Below are 25,214 nucleotides of genomic sequence, written 5' to 3' on the forward strand. Positions count from 1 at the left end.
GCAGAACCTCCGTCACACACAAAGCTCGTGTAACGTTTTCCACACAGTTTTAGTGTTTCCTGAGAATTCGACACAAGCTTCAGCTGTTTTACAGTCACGATCCACAGAGAGGGCGAGGCGTCATGAGGCCAGACCGAAGGAGAGTCTGAAGGCCATCTCGACAGGAACCTCGGCCACCGAGTCGTGGAAGCACACGTAGAACTCCTGAGGGACCGGCTCGAGCAACATCCGCCTGAAAGTCAAAAAGGAAACACAAGATTTAGAGAGGAAGGAGCCTTGAAATAAATCCTCAAACATGAACATCACTATTACTTCTTCCAGCTTAAAGATAAACGAGATCGAACTTTATTGATCCTCCATTGGGAGAAATCTGTTTATAACAGCTAAAAAAATAAATACAGGTAGAATCTACAAGACACTGAAAAGTTAAAACACCTTTGCGTGAATTAAATAAAAAGAAACAATTGTACGTCCTTGGTGGGAAGGCGAGTGCAGAGGAGCTGGAGATGTGACGCTGCAGGAGAGCGGAGACTTCACTATAGCAGCGGTTTGTTTTGATTTCATGCAGGTGCTGAAGGGCGACACCTACTGGATCAATAAAGTCGCACACTCAGTTTATTTCTTGTTGGATGGGATTGTTTGTTTTGATCAGGTTTTTGTTTTGTAAATATTGACTCAAGATGTGACGTTAGAAATTATAACAAAAGTTTGATTTGTTCACTGTGATAATGAACAATAAAGTTACACAGATCTTACTTAACAAAATGAATGAAGAACAAATCATTAAAAGCTTTTCAGGAGAAAAGAAAAGACATATATAGTGTAACGGTTCATGTTGTAAAGTCAGTAGTTGATTATGTGACATAATTCCGATTATGTGGAGAGTCAGTGAATGCACCAGCGAGAACGTGTGGAGCGGCTGTATGAGACAAAGCAGGGTGAGAGAGTTGGATTGTTGCAGCAAATTACGTGTTGTTCTCTGCTGTAAACGGCGTGGTCACGGCCGACAGTGACCGGGTTATTAAAAGCTGTTATTTGAACACTCTCGTCGTCCTTTAACGTCCGTACGGACGCTACATTGGTGTCAGAAGTAAAGCTACGGAGTTAATTAGCCGCTAGCGTTAGCCGCAGCTTGCCGACAGCATGGCTTCCCAGCGAGAGTATACCAGCACTCGACCTAAAATGAAGGAGGAGGTGGCGGACAGCGACTACGGCGATATGTGGAGCCGTGATGCGGACCACATGGAGCGCCTGAGACAATCAGCCAGAAGGCTAGCTGCCGATGCCAGGTTCGGCTCTTCAGGTGGGGAGGAGCACGCTGGCGCCAAAACGTGCGACTCTGCGCGGGCTACGAGCCGGCTCCAGGTGAAAACGCCAAAGTACTCCGGTAAGGCAGACTGGGTTGCCTTCCATGCCCAGTTTGAGCTGCTGCTTCGTTTGCTGGCTAACGACATAGAGATTAGAGCTGGGTATCGATTCAGATTTCCCAAATCGATTCGATTCACAAGGACCCGATTCGATTCGATTAAGGATATTTCAGTCACAGTACCAATTTTACTTGAATAATTTTAACTCTAACTTGGTGCATTATTAAAGATATTATTGTTGAATTAAGCCCAAAGCAGTGCCATTAATCATGTACTTTTTTATTAAACATGACCAAAACAAAAATGTAATAATTTAAATCAAATCACAAGGCAGGCCGTGTAAACAAGGTGGCTACAAACACATTGTAAACTGAGGACATTCACTTTGCTGCCTGTGACTGTCTCACAAAGGTTTTGTGCAATATGACACGTTGGTTGCAAAAAAAATCTAACAACTGTATCAGAAAAGAAACAACCGAAAGAGACAAACAATCATACAAATGAATAAATAATGAATAAATAAAAGTAAACAACCAGAAATTTAAAAGGTTCTGAGTTGTTGAATAGCGCAATAATTCAGGTTGTCAGGTATGAATCCGTTGCTCTGGATGTCCAACAGTCACAAGTTAGGGCGACTCTCTCTGCTAACTTAAGCCATGTTGCGATGCTATGTTTCACGTCTGCATACATGTTTGGGACTGTCACTTCACTGTTAGCGTGTTGGTATAACGTAGCGTGGCTCCAGAGTCTTTATAAGGCCGCGGAAACCATCATTTTCAACAACGCTGTGTGGTCGTATGTCCTTGCACATAAATGTTGCGACAGCCTCGGTTATTTTCTGGTCTCGCGGAGAGTTTGCTGGTAACCTTCATACAAATGCCTTCTCCAGCTGCGTTTGCTTCGGGTCCGACGTCTTTCCAGACTGCGTTTCCGAGTGATGTCTCGATAAATGATTTCGGACATCCGTTGTGTTTCCACAATATTTCACCTCCACGCTGCAGATCTTGCATATAGTTTTGCTATTGTCCAGTTCATTGCTGCCTTCGTGTTTTTTAAATCCAAAAAAGTTTGTTGGTAGTGCCTTCAGTGCTCCCGCCATGTTTAACGACGCTCGCGCTCTTCACCTAGTGACGAGATCTAGGCCAGCAACACAGACGGGGGAACCTGGCTCCACTTCCTCCAAAAGCAGATGACACCATTGAGTCTGCAAGGGTGGTGGGCTGGACTCACTTGGGCGACTTCTGCCATGTCCCTGTTACCCTGGCGGAGAACCAGCGCATAGCCCTTGTTGATACGGGCTCCACTGCGACGCTGTTGAGGCCGGATGTGATTCCAGCGGGAACACGGTTAGAGCCTACAGTGGTGAAACTGCGTACGGTGACTGGTGAACTGACCCCGATGCTGGGGAGAGGGAGGGTGGCTATCCGGATAGGGGGGCTTGTACTGGACTTTGAGGTGTGGGTTGCAGCAGTCCAGGACCCATGCATCATAGGACTTGACTTCCTGCGGGCTGCTCGCTGTGTGCTAGACCTGGGGAGGAACACACTGGCTTTCCCGGGGGGCTCCACTGTGAAACTTGTGCACCCCACACCGGCCCTAGGGTCGCAGCTGGGAGCTTCAAGAGCTGGCGTGATTAGTTATCGGCCCGAAGTGGCACCCCAAGCTCCCGCTCTCGCCCCTGAACCCCCCTTCTCCCCTGCCCCGGTCGGACTGGCTGCAGAGAGGGAGGCTCGGGAGGTGGAGCTCTGCACTGTGGAAGGGCACAACCCTGTGCTTGGCGAGGATGGACTAGTCTGTAGAGCGGTGCAGATTGTTGGGTCATCAGGATGGAGAGTGCATCAAGAGCAAGATGCCGATCTCCGACCAGTGCTGCTGTGGGTGGAGTCCGGAAGGAGGCCCTATCGGAAGGAGGTCGCTGTGTGCTCCCCTGCCACGAAGGGACTCTACGAGAAGTTTTCAGCTCTTCGACTTAAGGACGGGGTACTTCAGAGAGCCTGGAAAGTGCCAGCTACAGGAGGGGAAAGGTGGCAGGTGGTGGTCCCCAGAGCTCTAAGAGAAGTTTTTACTGGGGCCAGCTCAGACGGGACGTGGAGGACTTTTGCCACCACTGTGACCTCTGCACATCGCGTAAAGGCCCCCCCGACCTATCCCGCGGAAGGCTTCAACAGCTGGCTGTGGGAGCCCCGATGGAGATGGTTTTTGGTTATCCTCCAGACACACCAGCAGTTCCGCAAGGGCAGGAATACGCCAGGAGGCTCCAGGATAGGATGGAGTCAGCTCATGCTTTTGCCCGTGACCAGCTTGGGAAAACAGGGATAAGGCAAGAACGAAACTACGACCTGAGGTCCAGGGGGAAGGACTTCAGGGCTGGTGACTTGGTGTGGGTGTACACCCCGAAAAGGAAGAAAGGACTGTGTCCAAAATTAGTCTGTCATTGGGTGGGGCCCTGTGAGGTGTTAGAGAGGTTGGGGGAGGTCGTGTATAGGGTCCAGCTGCCCCCTAGAGGGAGACAAGTGGCTCTTCACAGAGACAGGTTGGCCCCATACAGAGGGGATGCGCGGCCACTTCAACACTCCAGGACCCCGACATCCCCTTGGAGAGGTGGGACGTCACCACCCCTGGGCTCACCTCCTGCACGGCAGCTGGATGCTGCAGGGGTGACGACTCGGCCCTGGAGACGGAAGAGGACCCCGGGTCGCCTCAGGGACTTTGTTTGTGATCCCTTGGGGCGAGGGATTCAGTAAGGGGGGGGACAGTGTAACGGTTCATGTTGTAAAGTCAGTAGTTGATAAAAATCAACAAATCTCTATGTTTGATCACCTGGTGTGTTCCTATCACTGTCAATCAGTAAGTAGATGATGCAAAACACTGCGCACATATTCATCTCTTCCTCGTTAGTATAGTGGACAGTATCTCCGCCTGTCACGCGGAAGACCGGGGTTCGATTCCCCGACGGGGAGTTCCATTTTTCCCCCCACCTCCCCTTCGTTCTGTTCTTCATGTTTTTCAAGGCTTGGATTAATTTTCTTTCCATCTTTTTATCGGCTCCTTTTCAGCTGCATCAGAAAATCTTTCCTTTAAGTTCAATTGATTCAAATATTTGAAATTTGAGATTCAAATATAAATCAAGTGTGATTTCCTGGATGCAGTTTAGTGACCTGAACGTTTGATTTAAACTTTCACTCAAACGGAAATGTTTTTAAATGTTTACTGCTCTCAAACTACACGAGAGAGACTCCTCTCTGAGCAGGCTCCAAAAACAACCGCTGACTCCTGCTCTCCCATGATCCTTTTCTTCTCTCAAATTCCTGACCGCCCTGCCCCCACGTCTGTAACCTTGGTAACCTCTCCAAGACGAAGTTGCCTCAGCTTAGGAAGGTTTCCTCCCCGCTCGCTCAAACACAAAAGAGAAAATTGGCTACAAGAGCGTTGTGCTCGTATTGTGGTTTTGTTCTTGACGATCAGCGCTTCATTGCTGTTTTTTTTTTTTAACCGTGTTACATTTCTCACCACAAGGATCGTTGGTCTGATTACAACACTGTGAGCCGTGTCAGAGCAGACAGCTGGAGGGTTTCCTGTTTCTGGAGCCACACATGTAACGCTGTCTCACCACACGTGACCCATTTTAGGGTGAACTGTCTTACCCTATGACCCAGTAAGTCATGGTGGGAGCAGGTTTCTTCTGGTCGGTCCAGTTCTCTGGTTTACACTGGAACAGGACTCCATGTTCCTTCACTGGACCCAGACCCCAGTCCCTGCCCCGCGGCCGCTCTGCGTCCCGACGACCCTGCAGAACAAAAAAACAATCAATGCAATCAGAAAAACAGAAAACTGTCTTCACTGACTTTCAAAGAGAAGATAGTTGAACCTACACACAGCTCTCACTCTCATCTCTTCCTCGTTAGTATAGTGGACAGTATCTCCGCCTGTCACGCGGAAGACCGGGGTTCGATTCCCCGACGGGGAGTTCCATTTTTTCCCCATCCATTAACATGACATCTTACGGACTGTGTTTACAGAAAACCTCTTTATAAATGTCGTTTCAAATATCTCACAAAGACGGGAAAATGAAATCATAAAAGAAGAGAGGAAGACCAAACTCATTCTTGTTTATGTGATCTCTGGACAGTGTGCATGAAGCGTTTGTGTGCTGAAAAGAAAAGCGCTGCAGGTCCGTCCTGTCTCCATGACAACAGTTTGTTGACAACAGCTCTGTTACTTTTTACTGCATGTTTAATATTTGAGATTGTTTTTTAACCCCGCAGACACGGAGCAAACACGAGACATGATCTGTAGGAATATCACACAGCGCCTTTCTGATCAGATGAAAGAGCTCAGAGCGGGTGCACAACAACACCAGAGGATTTGTAAAAAAAAACAGGCGCTGGACGCTTTTCATCCAGACGGCTGCTTTTTGTTGCAAACGCTCCCATACCCGCTAAAAACAACTGAAAAAAAGACAAAGTGATCATGAAATCCTCATGAAGGGTGTGTGTGTGTGTGTGTGTGTGAGAAAGAGAGAGAGACGTTACTGAGTGAGGCAGAGTAAACGGCTCTACTCCGGTTCAAATATCGGAATCGCTCAATCACATCAGTGTGTGCAAGAAAATAGTTGACATGAAAAAAAATCGCAACTAGTTTTGCAATTTTTGCTTCCTGCTGAAATTTAATTGCAAAAAAAAAAAAAATCTAAAAACATTGCAACACGTATTGCCAATTTTTTTTGAAAAGCTGCCACGAAATCAGTCATTTTAGGCCGCAACAATCCCTCAAAAAGGCTGTGAAACCCTGAAGGGGCTGAGGGATGAATGTATTCCGGTTGCGGTGGGATTTTTAAAGATCGTCACCTGATTAGTTTAGTGTAGGGTTTTCTTAACCATGCCCTTCGAAGGGCCGCGAGCGCCACCTGCAGGGCCGCGAGGGGATAATATGTTTGCATCTGTGGGCCGTAAGGGCCGTGATCGTTGGCCTGCAATATACTCTCCGACCAACAGAGGCAGTATCATCAGTTAGAAGTAGGCCTACATCACGAGAAGGAGAAGAATATTTAGTTTAACGACCCCAGTCCGGATTCGAAGTACAGACCGTCTACACGGCAGGTCTTGCCTGAGTGAAAACGATGTAGTTCTCCCGCCCGGCCAGTAGTGGGCAGTGGAACTTTACAACGCGACACTCAGCAGTATAACCACTTCCTCCACAACATCCTCCTTAGCGGCAAGTTCTCCCAAGTCTCACCTAAATGCTGCGTATGGTCGCCCTGTGCTTGGGTAAATGTTGAACTATTTGCCGCAAGTATTCGTTGCTCTTTTGGCGGCGACACACACGATGTATCATGTCAAGGTTCTGTTTTAAAAGACAATACAACGCGAATAGCTACTGAAGCACATAGCCGCCGCCATTGTTGTTTGTTCTCGACTACTGCGCATGTCCAAATGTTTCGTCTTACTGTCACAGCGTCTCCGTGTAAACGGGGCCTGAATCTGAAAGGAAACGTAACGGAGAGGTTCTTAAAACGAAAAAATAATGACGGCAACGGGGGCAGCGCTACACAAAACAGAACGCTCTTTTTAATTTCACCAAATCTACCGAACTACTTAGAGCACCTCATTTTATTGCTTTTGTTGCTAAGTTTATATTGTGTTACTTATTTGACAAACATGCACTTAAACATGGTTTTATATGAGCAAAATGAATTAAATGATCTTAACTTGTGCAAGGTTTTATGCATAATTAGCCAATGTATAGGTTGATATATTGATTAAATATACTTACCTGGCAGGGGAGATACCATGATCAAGAAGGTGGTTCACCCATGGCGAGGCCCGGCCATTGCACTGCGGCAGGGCTGACCTATGCGAATTCCCCAAATGTGGGAATCTCGACTGCGTAATTTGTGGTAGTGGGGGACTGCGTTCGCGCTCTCCCCTGATTTTTACTTGAATTTCCCTCGGGATCAATAAAGTATCTATCTATCTATCTATCTATCTATCTATCTATCTATCTATCTATCTATCTATCTATCTATCTATCTATCTATCTATCTATCTATCTATCTATCTATCTATCTATCTATCTATCTTAAAAACATACAAATGAAGAACAGTATTCATTATTACAACATAGTGACACAAATAGCTATTAAATAAAAATGACCGCAAAAGTCAAATCAGAACCGTTCACTCGATTGGGCCCCAGACTACCTCGCCCTGAAAATGTTGGGCCTCAAGGTCAAAAAGGTTAAGAAACCCTGGTTTAGTGAGATAAAAAAAATAAACTGAAAGTTGAAACGAAACATCAAATCTTTGTAAACGTCTCTGACTGGAGCCGCTTCATTGTGACACACAGTAACCTGACTGTTACCCTCACTTGTATCTCCGGTGTGGTGAAAATGCTGATTTGTTTTTTGGTAGTTTTTAAAATATTTTCTCTTTTCCTTCACATCAACTCATGAGAAGCCCGGGAGGATAAATCAATTCGTCACTGATTACAAACACGTAGTCATCTGACCCTCAACACACCGCTGGCTCTCATCTCTTCCTCGTTAGTATAGTGGACAGTATCTCCGCCTGTCACGCGGAAGACCGGGGTTCGATTCCCCGACGGGGAGTTACCTTTTCCCCACGCAGCCCTATGAACCTTTCTACTGATAACCTGTGTTAGAGTTTGTTAGGGTTAGGAGCACTGTGCACCATGCAGTGACAAACCCAATAGACGTGTCGCAGCGTTGTTTAAACTGCTTTGGATCTGTTGCTGATTTCAGCGACGCATCACGTTTGTATTTGAGCTGTAATTCAAGACAGAGTCTGTAACTGTGTCTCACCCGGGCCGGCAGGCTCTGCTGGAAGGCGGCTCGTATGGAGAGGCAGCAGTGGTGGAAGTTGCGGATGAGCTGCGGGTGGATGGAGCCGCTGAGCTGAGCCACCTCTCTGTGGGTGGGCGCGATGAAGATCCCCTGGACCGTCTCCATCAGGACGTAGTGGAACAGGGTGTTCTCTGCACCTGAGGTAAGTCTGCCACAAAACACAGCACACACACACACACACACACACACACACACACACACACACACACACACACACAGAGAAAAACGTCCTGATTGGAAGTTTTAGCGAACGTGTGCGTCACTCAAACGATTCCCCCGGCCGTCACTCACTTCATGGTGTTGTACATCTCCTCGGTCTCCCTCTCAGTCAGCGTCTTCTTCAGGGTGCCCAGGTGGAACGGGTTTGGGTGCTTCATCCTGGGAATCTAATGTCAGAGCATTACAACGCATGACGTTATAACATTAATCAGCATGGGCTTGGGTTGTCACGGTAACAGAATTTTAAACTTTAATACGATACTGTACTGATGACTGTTTTCAATCCGTCTGGACAAACTAAGAAGAAAATGATTTTACCTTAAAGAGGCCTCCGCTGCCTCCACTCCCCTCAGACCCCAGAGAGTCTCGCCGTCCCCCCACTTTCCTCCCTGAGTCCGGGGTGGAATAAGGACTGAAACCTGGAGCCGCAGAAGAACCGGACCCTGATCCAGCGTCCATCTGTCCCTCGCTCCCGCTGTCTGACAGGCTCCTCTGAGGGCTGGACCTCCGGGCCCTCTCTCCAAACAGACCGCGGCCTCTGGACCCCGAGGAGGACGAGGAGCCTTTAACCGCCCCGGCCAGCTTGCTGAGGACGGGAGAGGACGAGGCCAGGCTGTCCAGGCGGTCCCGAGCCGTTGCTGCGGGGAGGAACCAGTCAGCGCAGGACAGGCAGGGAGCCGGAGGAGCACTCAGACGCTCCTCAATCCCGGCCTCCAACACCTCCAGCTGCAGCAGGGTGGCCTTCACCTGATCGATGTAAACACAATCCGGTCCTGGAGCGCTCAGAGCCGGTGACGCACAGCCTCCTGCCTCCAGCAGCACGCACTGCATGAAGTGTCTCTGTGAGGGGGAAACACACTCGTTCATCAGATGTTTTTGGTTTTTGGAGGAAAAGAAGGAAACAGCTTCTTACCAGCCCAACAATGAGGAGAAAGTGTCGTCCTGGAGGCGCTCTGCTGCCGTTAGCTCTCTGCTGAGGAAACACCTCCCTCCAGATGACCAGCTGACCGACCCGCTGCTCGGACGCCAGAGGCAGCAGGCAGTAGTGTTGGCAGTACAGGGAAACATCCAGCAGGTCCTCTTTTGGCAGGTGGTTGGCTATCAGGTAGGACTGTGAACGTAGGTTAAATTCAACGAGTTGAACAAACACGAGCCGGAAAGCATCAGATCAGCTGAGTCAAAAGATCTCTTTCACGTCTTTTCTTGAACAGCTCAGCCTTCCTCATTTGACTTTTCTAATCTCCTTTAAAGACTTTATTTTACCTTGTCCTTAAAACTTGATTTTCATACAGTGCTCCTAACCCTAACCCTAACAAACTCTAACACAGGTTATCAGTAGAAAGGTTCATGGGGCTGCGTGGGGAAAAGGTAACTCCCCGTCGGGGAATCGAACCCCGGTCTTCCGCGTGACAGGCGGAGATACTGTCCACTATACTAACGAGGAAGAGATACACGCATCAGCTGTGTGTAGTTTCAAATATCTACTTCCTCAGTGACGTTTGTTTCCTGTTGATGTGCAGGAAAAGAGAAAAACAAAGCACAAACTTCACAACAGCAAACATTCAGTCAGCTGAAGTGATGAAGCCTCTGAATGAATACATAGCTGTTGTTTTGTTGTTGACACGTTTGCTTCAGTTACTGTCAGGGAAACAAAGACCGGCTATTGTGATTTTTAAACAGATAACAATACGATCGTTTCTTTATTTGAACCTGTGAATATTTGGACACATCTTGCAAAAGTTCCTCTGTTAAGAAGTGATGATGTACTGATCCAGTGTCTCTGTTCCAGGTCCAACACACTCCACCTCCGGCTGTCCTCTCTCTCTCTCTGTGTGTTCATGTTTGAACAGAGTCATCAGGGTTGATGATTTGTCACTGAGGGTTTGAAAAGGCTTCATCCTGTACACACACCGTCAGCTGCTCTCCTTTTGTGACTTTTTAACAAAAGACAGAGAGGTAACATGGTGTGTGTGTGTGTGTGTGTGTGTGTGTGTGTGTGTGTGTGTGTGTGTTTTGAAACCAACCTTGTAGAACAAACAGGAGCCAAGAATCACATACAGACGCCTCAGGCCGAAAAAGTCCTCGGACTGTAAAGAATTACAAAAATTAAAGAAAATTAAGAAGACAAAGTGAACAAAAAGATAAAAGAGCAGACGGACTTGTTTCTAATTTAACTTGTAATTTAAAGAAAAAAAACATCTGGATAGTTAACGTCATTTAAAGAAAAACCTCCTTTTGAAAATCAATAATATTAATAAACCGTCCACTCTGACATGGACGACTCGAGAGTGACAGACCACACGGGGTTAATGTAGACAGACTCAACTAGACCTGAATCTTTTATAATATTTATATTGGAGAGGTTTCTGTTCACATTGACTTCTCAGTCATTATTCATCAGACTGCTCGTCCTCACTGATGAAAAAGGAAACGTGCAGCGATATAGAAAATTAAAGATGCATCGTGATCTGGAATGAAACCATCGACAGGATAGTCATCGAATCGTCAGCCGAGCTGACCAGTTATCTGCATCCTGCGTTCTCCGTTTGTCTCTGCTGTTTTTTTATCCTCAAGTGCAGCTTCCTGTGATCAGTGTGTGTGTGTGTGTGTGTGTGTGTGTGTGTGTGTGTGTGTGTGTGTGTGTGTGTGTGTGTGTGTGTGTTTGAGGAGAAAAGACAAACCGCTGTCCTCTCCCCGCTGGAGTTCAGACCACACATCTCAGCTAACATGAATTCATAAGGTGACTCGTGTGTAGTTGGCGTTGCTCATTTTGATATTATTATTATTAACATTAAGATATTATAGGCTGTAAAGTGTTTTTTTTTGTTTCGTGTAAAATTCTGTCTCACCATTTCTCCAAAATCCGAAGACTCAAAATCCGAGAGAACCGTGTCCACCTCCATCTGCAGGCAGAGGAAGGCCAGTACAAGTTTAATAGTGTAAATATTCTCAAGCACAGTCACATCACTTGTTTAACTTTTTTTTTCATGCAGAAGAATTCCTATTAGTCTTTTTCTCCTGCATCCACGTCATGAAATGTACAGCTCATTCAGCTGGAGAGAGTTTTTCAATGATGTCTTGCTGTTTCTAACATTGTACACTAGAGGGCGCCATAGCTGCATGTTTCACAGCCATGCCGTGTTCAACTTCAAAAACCTGCACAGAAAGATGATCCGTTTCTGTTTTGTATTGGAGTGAATTAGTACATATATTATATAAATATTCCAGAGACTCCTCACAAAAGATGGGAAATGACCTTGATTTGTGGAGGAAGCGTGAGCCATCGGACTGCCGGCAGCCCGTCGAGGAAAAGAGTCCCCGAGACGTCAGAGGGCGGGGCCGAGGAACCGTCCTTTAACCGAGACGGCTGGATGAGCTGCTGGAAGAACAGGCAGAAGAAGTGGTCCAACCTGGGAGCGTGGTCCTCCTGACAGAACGCACTGTGTGGGGGGGGGGGGGGTCAAAGGTCGACGTTACACACTGAAGTCAGAGGATTTTACATCATTAGAATAACAAATGAAATAGAAGAAACTAAAGAGGCAAGAAATGAGGCTTAAAGGGATAAAAAATTAAAGACTGTAACTGGAAAACAATGTTTATATTTCTGTCTGTTTTTGATGAAAACATGACCCACCTGTCTAAGGAGCCGTACATCACTTTTAGTGTCCGGACTACATCTCCCATCACCGTCTGCAGATACAACAGTGGAACCCTGGAGGGAAACGCAAAAAGGTCAAAGCTGGATCTGGATTCAGATCAGCAGAGCTCTTCATGCTGTGCTTCTGAATCCTGTCGCCTCTAAAAAAGCTTTTTTTACCCCCAACGGTTTCCCTTTTTATCATTTTCTTTCGCGCTCTCACTTTTCAAACTAACTGGAGTTCGTGCCGTAGCTCGCTCCACTCCTCCACATTTATCACACATGACAACACCTACGGACAAAACGAGCGCGACAAGGCCTGCGGCGTGCCGATCGCTTCTTGTTTTTATGATCAAGGAGAAGCCAAAACTCGATGAATCCTCGAACACTAGCGCGCGTCTGTGCGTGGCTTTGACGTCTACCTCTCAGCAGGAAGGCCGATGACCAGCAGGTTGTTGCTTTCCTTGCAGTAGCCGACGTGCACCAGCTGCTTCCCGAGCAGGAGAGAGGAACTGCGGAGAGGAATCAGAGAACATGAAAAGACAGGAAACAAGCGGACAAAGTTTACAAAGAAGCAACTCACAGGTTCTGTTTTTTTTTTTTCTATGCCGAAGGGGAAAAAAACGGGAAAAGCGTTTATTTGAGAATGTAATCAAATAAAAAGTAGATGTAGTTCTCTTTTCTTGTGTGCGGGGAGTCGGGGGTTGATCCTCAGCTCCGGGAGCAACCTCTCCGATTTGTCCTTTGACAAGACGCTGAACCCGGAGTTGATCTTGAAACACGGATTTCTCCGATGTGCATCGATGATTGTGTATGTTGTAACATCGTGGCTCCTCCAGCTCCTCTCACCTGACGATCTGCCCTCCTGTGACGTTGTCCAGCATGTCGCACAGAGTTAGGAAGATCCCCCGAACGCCTTTCAGCTGGCTGGACGCCTCAGACACCGGGTACTGGTACAAGATCTCTTCCTGCAGACACAAAACAAGAGTGGTGAAAATGACACACGCAGCAGAAAGAAATATCTGTGGTTGGCCTATCAACAGATAAATGTCACTTAAAAATGTGAGCGATCTGTTGTTGCGTGCTTCGGCCTCCACAGACGAGAAGAATGAACAAAAGAACCGCTGGATGTTTCTCTTTGGACGCCTCAACAATGCGTGTTTGGTTTCGGTTCGACAGTCCAACCGAGGGGGAGAAAACGGAGTGAAATGCTTGAGATGTTTCACTCTCCAGAGTCGAAGAACTTCTCTGACGGTTTACAGGACAAAATCCCACAAAAAGAAAAAACAGACACGAAAGTGTTCGAGGGCGTTTCACTGAATTGTTAGTGACGTTAGTATTCCTCGCAGCACACGGGCTACTTTAACGGATTCAGCACGGATAACAGCTGAGCTGCCGAGGATGGGAGATGGGGATAAAAACATTGGATAAACTGATCATCGTCACCCCTAGCAACCAGAACAATAAGAACAAGCAACTCAGCGAAACACTTCAGTGACGTCTCTTCTGTGACTACAGAAACAAAATAAGATCGCTGAAACTCAAGAATACCAACGCAGCTGAAACGGCTCCAAAGTGTTGCTACCCTGCAATCAAATGGCATTAAAAAATAATAATAATCAAAGCCTCGTGGGCAGAAAATTGACCTGTGGCTGATATGGCTGCAGACAACCCCTACTTTCAATCTCCACTGCTGCTTAGGTCAAGAAACAAAAAAAAAAAAAAAGAAGGGAAAAGATTCTGGCTTGTAGGAAGTGAACAACCTTGAAGAAGGACCAATAAAAAAAACATCAACCTGCCAACAGTGGTCCACAGGGGAAAATGTGATTACAGTGCTGGAGCTGTGGGTCAGCAAACGAGTGCATGAAAACACACACACTGAGGGATTAACACCAAACTACAAGCTGCTTGTACTTTGTCTAATGGGATATTCAAATAAAAAAAAGGAAATGTACCATTTAGCGTCAAAAGAGAAAAAAAAAACTTCTTGGAATTAAAATGACAGATCATTTATCGTGCCTTCACTTCTCTGTTCTCGGTTCCCGGCAGGTGCTGGAAGCCGTCCAGAGCAGGAGTCTGTCTCGCTTCGGAGAAGTCCTGAGAAAACTTTCCACTCTCCAGGATTTCTTACAGACTTTGGAGTAATTCTTAACACTTCATAAAAAAAAGCAACACGACGCTCGAGCACCGATGGAGGGCTTAGCATTCTCTTTAGGATCAAATGATAAGTGTTGACATTAATGCAGCCACCCTGATGAGGCCTTAATTTAAAAAAAAAAAAGGTCCACTCGCTATAATTCATTGTTTTAAGTACAGTCTTAGAGGGCTGTGTGTCATAGACCACACATTTAAGAGCAGGTTTACCCAAGACAAATAGATCTTTCCATAGAGATGGAAAAATCGGAGTTCATCCAGGGTTAAGACATCAATCGCTTCAATGTTTCCTTCAACTGTCGTTACTCCAGATTTCAGGAACTTCAACATCCCTTTAAAGAATTTCTGGACTTTAGCGAAGCTTTTTAAGTGACATAAAGTCAATAACCTGTTTTTATCATCTTTTATTTTTTATGACTCTAAAGCAGTTCGTCCATGAACCCCGGCTCTCACGTAGCTTTGCTTTACACAACCAACTTTTCCTTCAGCTTTCTTTCTTGTCGATTTGGTCATTTTCTTGTCAGTGTTGTAATTTGAAACTCGGGTAAAATCGTTGAAGAAGCGAAGACGTCGTTTGGCTGAATCTACTCTGTGCAGCTTTACAGCAGCTCAGTTAAAAATAGACCGGGCTCCTACCTTGCAGGGAGTGGCTTCTGATGCGTGCTGTGGCTGATCCAGCAGCAGAGAAATGATTAACAACAATGCACACAGACGGCGTTATGGCGGCTTTGGGCTTCACACAGGAGGAATGTAAGGTTAACCCTGGATCATGGAAATTGAGGTACTTCTTTATGTGATAATACCAGGGTACATAATCATAAAATCATGCGTCCCTGGGTGGGCTCGAACCACCAACCTTTCGGTTAACAGCCGAACGCGCTAACCAATTGCGCCACAGAGACTGCCGTGCAGAAAGAATGAGGGGGTGTGGCTTTAACTGCAGGATCCTCCCCCTTCTGAACGAGTGACTTGGATAAATCTGCCACAATCACCTTCTGAGCAGATCTTCAACACATGGTGGAGCTATAACAAATACAGACACATCTGAAACATGTATGACATTAAGTTATTTTGTGATTTTATATATACATATATATATATATATATAGTCCTGTGTTTTAACTGGTGCAGATATGGCTCTCTGATTTGTTAATAAGCACTTTTGTACAGATGTGTACGCGTTTCAGGTGTGTTGATTTTTTTCCATTCAAGTTGAATTTTACTCAACTTTAAGGAAACAACACCACTAATAATGAGTCCTATATAATCTACAGTTTCACTTTACATACTCTGACCAAGGACAAACGTCAATCATTAACTTGATGTTTGATTGTTTACTAAACTGAAAAGCTCTCCGTCCCTGGGTGGGCTCGAACCACCAACCTTTCGGTTAACAGCCGAACGCGCTAACCAATTGCGCCACAGAGACTGCCGTGCAGAAAGAATGAGGGGGTGTGGCTTTAACTGCAGGATCCTCCCCCTTCTGAACGAGTGACTTGGATAAATCTGCCACAATCACCTTCTGAGCAGATCTTCAACACATGGTGGAGCTATAACAAATACAGACACATCTGAAACATGTATGACATTAAGTTATTTTGTGATTTTATATATACATATATATATATATATATAGTCCTGTGTTTTAACTGGTGCAGATATGGCTCTCTGATTTGTTAATAAGCACTTTTGTACAGATGTGTACGCGTTTCAGGTGTGTTGATTTTTTTCCATTCAAGTTGAATTTTACTCAACTTTAAGGAAACAACACCACTAATAATGAGTCCTATATAATCTACAGTTTCACTTTACATACTCTGACCAAGGACAAACGTCAATCATTAACTTGATGTTTGATTGTTTACTAAACTGAAAAGCTCTCCGTCCCTGGGTGGGCTCGAACCACCAACCTTTCGGTTAACAGCCGAACGCGCTAACCAATTGCGCCACAGAGACAGCTGATCCAGGTAAGGGCGTGATCTAACATGTGGAAGCCCCACCCACTTATATTGTCCTTTTATTCTTAGATATGTTCTGAATAGGGCTGGACATCTTTGGGTGTCTCACGATTCGATTGCGACTCTTGGGTTATCGACTCGATTCAGACTCGAATCGATTTTCTATAATGCTACTTCAGGATCTACTCAGGTCATCTGTGAGGGTGGCTGAATTTCGTGTTCAAAGAACAGGGAGTGACTGATTAGCCGCCCTCCCCAAAAATATATATATTGAAAATGAATAACTCTGACTGTATTGATTTTTGTAAGTTATGAATTGATTAGGCCACAGATGAATCAAAGTTGACTTAAAAAGAACCAGATTTAAGCCAAGTTGTTCTGCTTCGTCCAAATGCTTCCATAGAGCATACAGCAGAGATTCACATTCATCATTCATGGGAATCTGTTTTTGTATTAATGGCCAATTTCACTCCCAGTCACAGACACCATAATGTCGTCATCATGGTGTCGCTCCAACTGAAAAATACTTCGTCCCTGGGTGGGCTCGAACCACCAACCTTTCGGTTAACAGCCGAACGCGCTAACCAATTGCGCCACAGAGACTTATACACCTTGGAAAGGCGTGGCTTCAAATGTGAAGCCCCGCCCACATCTGTCAGAGACTTCAATCGTGGCAGTTTAAATGTATATTACCTTTCTTTTCTAAAAAAGTCGACTCCTGCACTGATATACGCAGAGCTGCTTAGTAAAACATAAAGAAAGCTCGTATCGATAGAACACCTTCTGTAGTTACTGACAACACGGCCAATTTAACAGTAGCTGCCACAGGTAGAGTCGTGAAAACAGGTTAACCTCTTTGGGGTTAATATTCTTTAGTGAATTAGAAACAATGAAGAGTCATTAAATAGTGATTTGTATTCTATCTGCAATTATGTTGTTTTAATGAGACACCTGAAACATTTTCTTAGACTTTTACCACTAACTACAGACAACATGTTCATGGTTTACATGACATCATGTTGCTGCTCCAACTGGAAAACACTTCGTCCCACCAAACTCTCTGTTAGCCGAACGTGCTCTCCGATTACGCCACAGAGACTTCTGCAGCCATGAGAAGGTGAGGCCTCAAATTTGATCGACCCAGTGTTGTGCCGCTTTGTCAAAATGCTACCGTAGAACGAACAGATAGCAGCCGCTGACAAACTAATTCCCTGTCACGAAACACACGCAGAGCTGCTTTGTAACAAATCTTGATAAGAAGCTCTTCTCGATATAACATCTTTCTGGGGCCAGATTAACCACCGGCCACAGAAGACAGACGATTGAATAACATGATATTGTACCGTCGCACCAACTGAAAAACACTTCGTCCCTGGGTGGGCTCGAACCACCAACCTTTCGGTTAACAGCCGAACGCGCTATCCGATTGCGCCACAGAGACTACTGTACCTTGGAGAGGTGTGGGTTTTTTTTTTTCGACATAGGCTCCACCCACTTGCAGTACCTTATGTAAAAGAGTCAGTCTGGATAATTTCAAACAGAGCGACTTTGTAAGTGCGACTGTATCAGGTCTTCTTTTCAATGATTCATCGATGCTGCTGGTGTGGCTCCCTGAATATATACTGGACAGTAACTTAAGGTGCACTGATCGTGTGCTGTTTTCATTACTCTTCGGTGATTCTTTGAGTCATTTTTTCTGATAATCTATGTGATGACCATGGCAGGAGGTAAGAAAACAGAGTGTGTCGAGCAGTTTTGTCAAAGAGCAAATCAAAAGCAGAGAGTAACTATTACCCTCGACTACGGACAACATGTTTTGCTCCAACTGAAAAACATGTCGTCCCTGGGTGGGCTCGAACCACCAACCTTTCGGTTAACAGCCGAACGCGCTATCCGATTGCGCCACAGAGACTTCCACAGATGTGAAGGGTGTGGCCTCAAATCTCAAGCTCCGCCCACATTTCCTTTCCTTTCTAAGTTCTATGGTTAGACTAATGGTTTCAGAAGTCTGTTCATGTTTCGTCATACTTTCACACAAACTCACCTCCTCCTGTGGGGACGCAGAGTCCAGGTTGAGTGAGAGGTACATGACGACATGTGGGATATGTCCTATAGACATCTGCAGTTCAGCCGTGTCTTCCCCCCATAGCAGACGCACCAGCTGGCTGACTGGAGGGGAGACCTTCATCCGACGAGCCGTCTGAGTGTCGCAGGTAACGCTGCCCTCGACCACAGCCAGCGTCTCCAAGGTCAGCCTCACCTGGGGAGGTCGAATCAAAGAGGCAGAGAGATAGTGATGAAAGTCAGGTTACAGAATGACAAGGAGAGAAAATAGCATGAACCCGCCCTCCAATCTCTGTCAGAGCTCTCGTCCTTTTCCAAAAAAAAATCAGCTCCTTAAATGTACTTGGTAATGTTCATGCCTCTGTTTAAAACAACTGAGGTGTGCAAATATGTTGGGCGACTAAAGAGAGGAAAAACTTACACTCATTCAGAAAGAGGCTGCATAGTGGGTTCAAGAGTGAAAGTGACAACGGCATCCAGCCCAACCGCAGTGAACAAATAACAGGGATCTGTGTGTGTGTGTGTGTGTGTGTGTGTGTGTGTGCGTGTGTGCGTTTGCTTGTCTGAGTGTGTTGGACAAAATTATAACCAGACCTCTGAAACCCAAAACAAACAGTGGCAAGACGAGAGGCGGCCAGTCTTCTCTTGCTCATGCAGTTAGTAACGAATAACATCAGCTCATTGGGCAGTAAATACTGTACATGGATTTAGATTCACACATGCAAAAAAAAACTTTCGAAGCACTATAGAGTTAAACTTACAAACAACAGACAGGAAACACCATCCAGCGAATAAAACTCACCCAACTCAATAAAAGTACAGAAGGTGCAAATTAAGAATACACTATGTTGGCAAAGTTGTTCACGCAAATTGTGCTGACTCTGCACGAAACCTGTCAGTGCTAAAGAGGCTGTCGAAGCCATGCTGGTTTTAATGTGGGAGAATCAGAACCAGAGTCCAGATGTGAGAAAGAACAGCTGGAGGTCAAGGCTTGGACGGACATGTGTGTCAGATCTCAACATCAGGATTCAGAAATACTGAAAAATAGCCTTCAAGCTAATTCCATGCATCAGTGATGAACACTGATGTGTTACAAACCAGGAAGTGAAGCAGAAGGACAACACTGGAGGTTTTTGTTGGGATGTCACCTCAAACCACAAAAGATCTTCAGGATCCAGTTCTAAACTTCAAGTAATATGTAAAGACGGCCACGCCCCTTTTTCATATTCTGCTGTTTCACTGCTACTCAGATTGTGAAATGTGAACGAATAAGAACGATGACATGTTTTCCTGAGTGAAGGTCTCTGGTTTCTTGGGAGTCTTGAACAATTCTAATAAAGCCATTAAGTGTGTTTATTATTATTAACAACTCATTATTTATGAGTTATTACTTCCCCCCCCCAAAAAAAAAAAAGGAGGCGTCTCCTTCTCTCACTCCTTCAGCTTATTGTGGGTACCAAAAAAACAGAAATTGTATTTCCTGCTTGAAAAATGTTGAAACAGTATTTTTCTGATCCAGCGATCGCTCTCTGAAGCCTCCGAGGTCTGTCAGCACAAACCACAGGCCCCTCTCTCTCTCTCTCTCTCTCTCGCAGGCGCCTACATCTGGGCTGCTGGCCATGTGACCCAACGTTAGAGGGATTATTAGGAATAGCATGTGGATGTTTCTTTGGCCCACTCTGAGTTCGAGTTGAGGTGTAAAGATCAAATGTATTTTAAACTGCCGTCTCTTTAATTATGAGGGGTTTGTGAAGGACGCAGATCGAGCGGTGTTCATCAAACAAAGGAATTAAAAAAAAAAAAAGAAGCTCAACCCTGAATTTGTGGAAATCACTGCCTCTGATTCTCTCATCATAAATAAGAAGGATGTGGTGAGACTGGAGCGTGCCTTCACTTGGATTCCAGTCTGTTGATGTCAGTCATTTAGCACTACTTGGACAACACACATGAACAAGAAACTCAAGTTACAAAGGGCATGATAGACTTCCTTCAACCCTGATATTTGCTCCTAATGACGGCTGTCGTCTATAAATCTAGGACAGTTAGCATGTAGAAAAAGCAGATCCGCCAGCACACACGTCCTTCTGACTACAACTCCACTTTTTTGAAAGCCATTGTGGTGCCAGAGGAAACATATTTTTCAAGAAAAGAAAAAAAATCTTCCTTGCTCTTTTCCCCACATTATAATTTTGTTTCCGACTGCATCTTCTAATCAGCTGAGCTCTGAATGCCACAACAGTTTCCTGTGGCGAAGAAACAGAGTCGTACCGCGGTCCCGTCTGCGCGCCTCGTTTGCCATCCACAAACAAAACACTCTGTCATTTGCAAATTCCTACTTTCTGATGGTCTGCTTTTTTGGTGAAAAATGCACGACTGAGGCATGTTTTTTTTTTTTTTTTTTGCTACCAATGAAAGGATCATTTCTCAGTAATAAGGGGTTTTCTGACATCTGACTTCGGCTTTCCATTCACATTTTAGCAGCTCAGAATAACCAGTACATTTGAAAGTAATTTAAGGTCTATATTTACTGTCAAAGACGCCGTTTGAGCCAAGAACCTCGACGACGTTTCACCAAACCAGAAATATAGATACCTTACACGCTTAGACATTGAACAACTTCTTTAAAAGGTGTAGCTGCAGAAAGCAGGACGACCATTGGCTGTTGACATTTGTTACTCCTACAAGTCCAGGGCTCGTTTGGCTTTCCAGCAGATGAACTCACACGTACCTGTGTCGGTCCAGGAATGCAGGAGAGAACCCTTTCGATGTTCTCAGAGCTCACGTCCACATCATCCACAGCTACAAGCACGTCACCTGAAGGGAGCGTGGAGCAAAGGACATATTCAAATAAGACAAACACAAACACGTCAAAACCTTTAAGAGAAGGAAATATCGTTGAGGTTTAAAGAGATTCTTCATGTTTTAGATAGCAATGAAACATTATGCTGGTTGTGCTGCAGCAGAGGTGAGACTGGATCTGGGGGAATTAGTTCCATATGTCCTAAATGACATGAAGACAGAGCCACTGGTTCACTGGTTTCGCTCTGCTGCGTCTCCTCTGACCCAAGGCTTTTATTGTTGAGGGATCTCGTATTAACACGGAGAATCAACTGAGCTTAGAAACGATCGAGTAGGACGGCTACCGAAACAACATTAAAACATCCTTTTTCATTTTCACAATTACACATCGTCTTTTTTCTTTTACAGTTCAGAACAATGACTGTACGTGTGTTCATCAGGGTTTAGTATATATGTGTGTATATATATATATATATATATATATATGGCTTTATACTGCATACATTTTGCGTTGTTGCCAGTGTAATCTTAAACGACTGCAGGAACTTCTTTGTAACAGGAGGCGGTTCTGAGTATGAAATAAAGGCGTGATAACATTTGTAAGGTAGCAAACGAGAGTGCCTTAAAATTTCAGATGTTAACAAATTAAGCAGAATACTGAGGTTAAGAATGAGTTGTTTTTCCTCCTCTGCGGCAGGCTGCAGACAGCCTTCATAAAGAGCTTCACCTGCCGCTGCACAAGCAGGCATTCATTACCATCTCAGTGACGCAGCTATTTCAGCTATTCAACCTCTCTAATTGCTTAAGCATGGAGCAGCGCTGCATTAAAGCTTCTCTAAACACTAACTCATGTGGTTAGTCATTTGTGGCAGAGCACAAAACCTGCGCTCTCTGCTCTGCTAGTAAAAACTGTCCGATCATTAGTGCAGATAGAAGGAAACCAGACCTGACCTTTATTTGGAGCTGCGTTTGCTTATCAAACTGTGATGGAAGTTTCACTAGCTGCTCAGAGTTGGCCACGAGAAAGGCTGCACTTTCTTTCTCAACACTTAAGTTTCTCATCCAGTTACTTTCACGAGTCACGTACGTATCTAACCGGGCCAAACTTCTCTGTCTTGATCAGCTGCTGTGAGTCAGTCTCATTACTCAGATTGAGTCCTCCTTGTCTGCAGTCATCTCTGTGACTATATGACTCTGTTGTTACAGCCTGAGTCAGAGTTGGTTTATGACTCGACGGATGACTCTTACTGGAATCAAAACTGCTTCTTAGCTGCATCTGGCTTTGTCTGAGGGAAATAAGTTTTTCTTGAAGTAGTATTAGTGAGTTGAACTTTCGATCTTATACTGCAAAGTTCATTAATATGACATCAAAACAGAAAAAAATATATAAGATAGTACAGTGTGTTTTTGTCATACAAACCTGTTGGAGATCAGGTCTTACCAATAAGGATTTGTCTACATTTGATGGCCGGGCTGTTGGGTATCAGTCCATGAACAGTCAGTCTCTCCTCCTGTCTGACTGCTCCAGGGTCCCCGGGTCCCCTGCTCCAGGAGGGACGATGCACCACTCCCAGCAGCGCTTCCAGGAGGCCTCCTCTATCAGAGAGAGGTGTCGATGTACCTACAAGGCGTTTGGGGTTGAGGTAGACGCACACTTCCTTCAGCTGCTGCTGCTGCACCGTCACACCCTGCCTTTGACCCGGCTGGTTCTTCAAGATGGACGCTGGAGATGAGTTGTCTTTGCCCCCGACCTTCCCTCCTCCTTTGCGCAGAGATGGCCGACGTTTCCTCCTCAGGATCCGAGCGAGCTTTTTAAGCGTGGGCTCGCCTTTCTTGCGCGAGCTGCATCGCTGTTTCTTGTTTTGCTCTGTGATGATCTCCGCCTCCTTATCGCTAAAGCGTACGTGGTTGGCGGACACACCTTGATTGGCGTTGGCTTGGACTAAAGCCGCCTCTTCTTCGCCCTCACTCAGCTCAAGGTAGAAAAGCTCGCCATTCTTCTGGATGTTATCCAGCCATTCTGGTTCCAGGTCACTGACAGAAAACCAACAGAGATTAAGACTGAAATGTAAGCAGCTTGCATTACTTGTTTTCTACATCTACACTTTGAGTATTTGGGCAGATAATATCCCAAATAGTTTTTTTTATTTACTTGTTTTTAATCATGCAAATGGTTTTCTTTTAATTTTTATGTCACTTTTGCTGTAATCCTCCCTTTAAAAAAAGCTAAAACTTAACTACGATGAACAGATCTTCAAATAACAGAGTATGAATGAATATATTGGGTCGTCTTGTTTTTTAAGCTGCTTTGAAGATCCTGTGGTGGGCAGCTTTGAGTCAGTGTCCATAAATTCACAAGAAGCCTGCAATTATTTATGAAGGTTTACCTCCCAAATTGAAAACACTCCTCAAGGCTATGAAAAGTACACGGAGTGACACCGCCCTCTTTGGCAAAGCTAAAACCACTGCTTTAAGATGTAAAAACCAAACTGTTATAACTATTCATGAAAGTGCTATTTTCAGATTATAAGTGTAAATATATTACCAAAAGAAGCCACAAACCACAACCGTGGCTTTATATCTGCAGTGCCAAATGTTGAGATGACTGTGAAAGTGTCAGGTTACACCATCTCCTCCTCCTTAAAAACACAGTGCTAACTTTCTGTGACTTGTTCAAGCTCACTCCTCACATACATATCTAAAGCAGCTCCTCACACTTCCCACTGCATGCGCAAACAGTTTGTTTATCCGTTTGTAAAACCATCTTCTTACTCGGAGTAGTCGGAGCTGTTGAAACTTGGGGATGTAGATTCACTATCACTAGCGGTGCCTTCTTCTTCTTCTTCTTCTTCTTTGGTTTTGCAGAGTTTTTTCTCACCACAACGGCGTCCATTAGCGGAGGCCATCGTGTCTGCAGGACGCTTCACGAAAAATCACAAAATGCGTCTTTCCACGTCAAAACTTTTTAAGGAAACAAACGGGGGGACACACTACCGCCATGTTGTATGAATTGAGGAGAAGTTCCCTAGTGTGTCACGTGGCGCCAGCGCCCCTAGTTGATTGGTGGACAACACAGTTGCCCCTGACAACGCAGAAGCTTTCTCCCGAGTCGCTGTTTATTTATTTATTTATTTATTTTGCTCAGAAGCACGCGCTCGGTAGGAGCATTGCCCACCTGGCAGCGCGAGAATCTCATCCCAATAAATAATACAGTGACCAACACAGACACCAGTTCAAACGCTTCGAAACATTTCTACAACTTTTATAAAAATAAAATGCTGCAAAAAAACCCCTCAAACTACGTTTGCTTTAATATAAAACCACTATTTTTAAATTGCACGTGCGTGATAGTTTCGTCGCCCCCCTGTTTGGACCTCTCTGCGCACTTGCACGAAGTTTTTCTTTTAATCCCCTACCTACGGTGTTCAACAAACTTCTTGCCAAATGCTTCTTAACAAAAAAAAAAGCTAAACATTTTTAGATTTGTTAGCGTATAACTGCTCTTACAATCTGTTAAAAGTGTGAAAGCTTTACTGACCTGTACAGAAGAACACTGCGTATAGAGTCGAAGTCCTCCAGATTTTTGGAGAATGAGCCTCCATCTATTGAAATGTTAAACATGATTTGCGTGTCATGTTTTCACCGCGGTCATCTCCGCAGTGTTAACTCACTGTCCACAGTATTAAGGAGCATTTTAAACAGCAGAGAAAGCATTGAAAAAGAGATCCTCCTCAGCCACAGACAGGATCCTCTGCTGTATACGTAGATAAGCAGCATGTGGGTTTGACTACGACTCTAAGACCAGAACCAAATCCTCCTCCGGTTTCTCACGTCAATCATCGACACGGTGAAGCAGTGAACGCTTCAACGCTGTTTAAAGAGAGGAGAGACCCACTGCTGCATTAGGCAGAGTTTGAGTGTTTCAGCAGGCCAGCAAAGCGGAATTTGTCTCGGCGGTTTTTCTTGGCAGGTGGACCGAAAACCCGCCTACTCTCCGAGCTCACAATTTAGTGATCCGCAGAACAGAAACTAGATGGGCTGATATTTAGTGTGAATGCTTGAAATTTATTATAGTACTACTCCCGACCAACTACACAATACATTAAATCAATATATTACCACACTACGTACCCTGCTCACAGTTTCAGTAAGAC

At 45.1% G+C, this 25,214-nt stretch overlaps 2 protein-coding genes across 3 annotated transcripts in view; one reads left to right on the top strand and one right to left on the bottom strand.

Moving 5' to 3' along the window:
• intu (inturned planar cell polarity protein) lies at window positions 1–25,076 on the bottom strand. Of its 2 annotated transcripts, XM_079371049.1 has the most exons (17): window positions 24,599–24,654; window positions 23,833–23,981; window positions 22,502–23,094; window positions 20,990–21,075; window positions 18,242–18,457; window positions 12,935–13,053; window positions 12,508–12,597; window positions 12,083–12,160; window positions 11,705–11,888; window positions 11,298–11,351; window positions 10,473–10,535; window positions 9,362–9,559; window positions 8,767–9,288; window positions 8,521–8,615; window positions 8,188–8,377; window positions 5,012–5,154; window positions 1–232 (listed from the first exon to the last, which is right to left on the bottom strand). In XM_079371049.1, exons 2-17 carry the CDS (start codon window positions 23,964–23,966, stop codon window positions 121–123), a joined length of 2,877 nt encoding a protein of 958 aa, XP_079227175.1. In that variant the 5' UTR covers window positions 23,967–23,981; window positions 24,599–24,654; the 3' UTR covers window positions 1–120. The 2 variants fall into 2 exon arrangements, with proteins under 2 accessions (XP_079227175.1, XP_079227176.1); XM_079371050.1 differs by lacking the exon at window positions 23,833–23,981 and having other exon boundaries at window positions 24,599–25,076.
• rgp1 (GP1 homolog, RAB6A GEF complex partner 1) overlaps window positions 1–25,214 on the top strand; it is a 242,800-nt gene that overhangs the window by 11,344 nt on the left and 206,242 nt on the right. The gene's annotated exons all lie outside the window — the stretch shown is intronic.

This window comes from Symphodus melops (genome assembly GCF_947650265.1).
Source record: "Symphodus melops genome assembly, chromosome: 20".
NCBI lineage: Eukaryota > Metazoa > Chordata > Actinopteri > Labriformes > Labridae > Symphodus > Symphodus melops.

Coding starts and splice junctions, on each gene's coding strand:
- intu (XM_079371049.1), bottom strand. CDS start 23,966: ATGGCCTCCGCTAATGGACGCCGTTGTGGTGAGAAAAAACTCTGCAAA. Junction 13,054..18,241: donor CTGCGTCCCCACAGGAGGAG/GTGAGTTTGTGT, acceptor TTGTGTCTGCAG/GAAGAGATCTTGTACCAGTA. Junction 5,155..8,187: donor AGCAGAGCCTGCCGGCCCGG/GTGAGACACAGT, acceptor TTTGTTCTGCAG/GGTCGTCGGGACGCAGAGCG.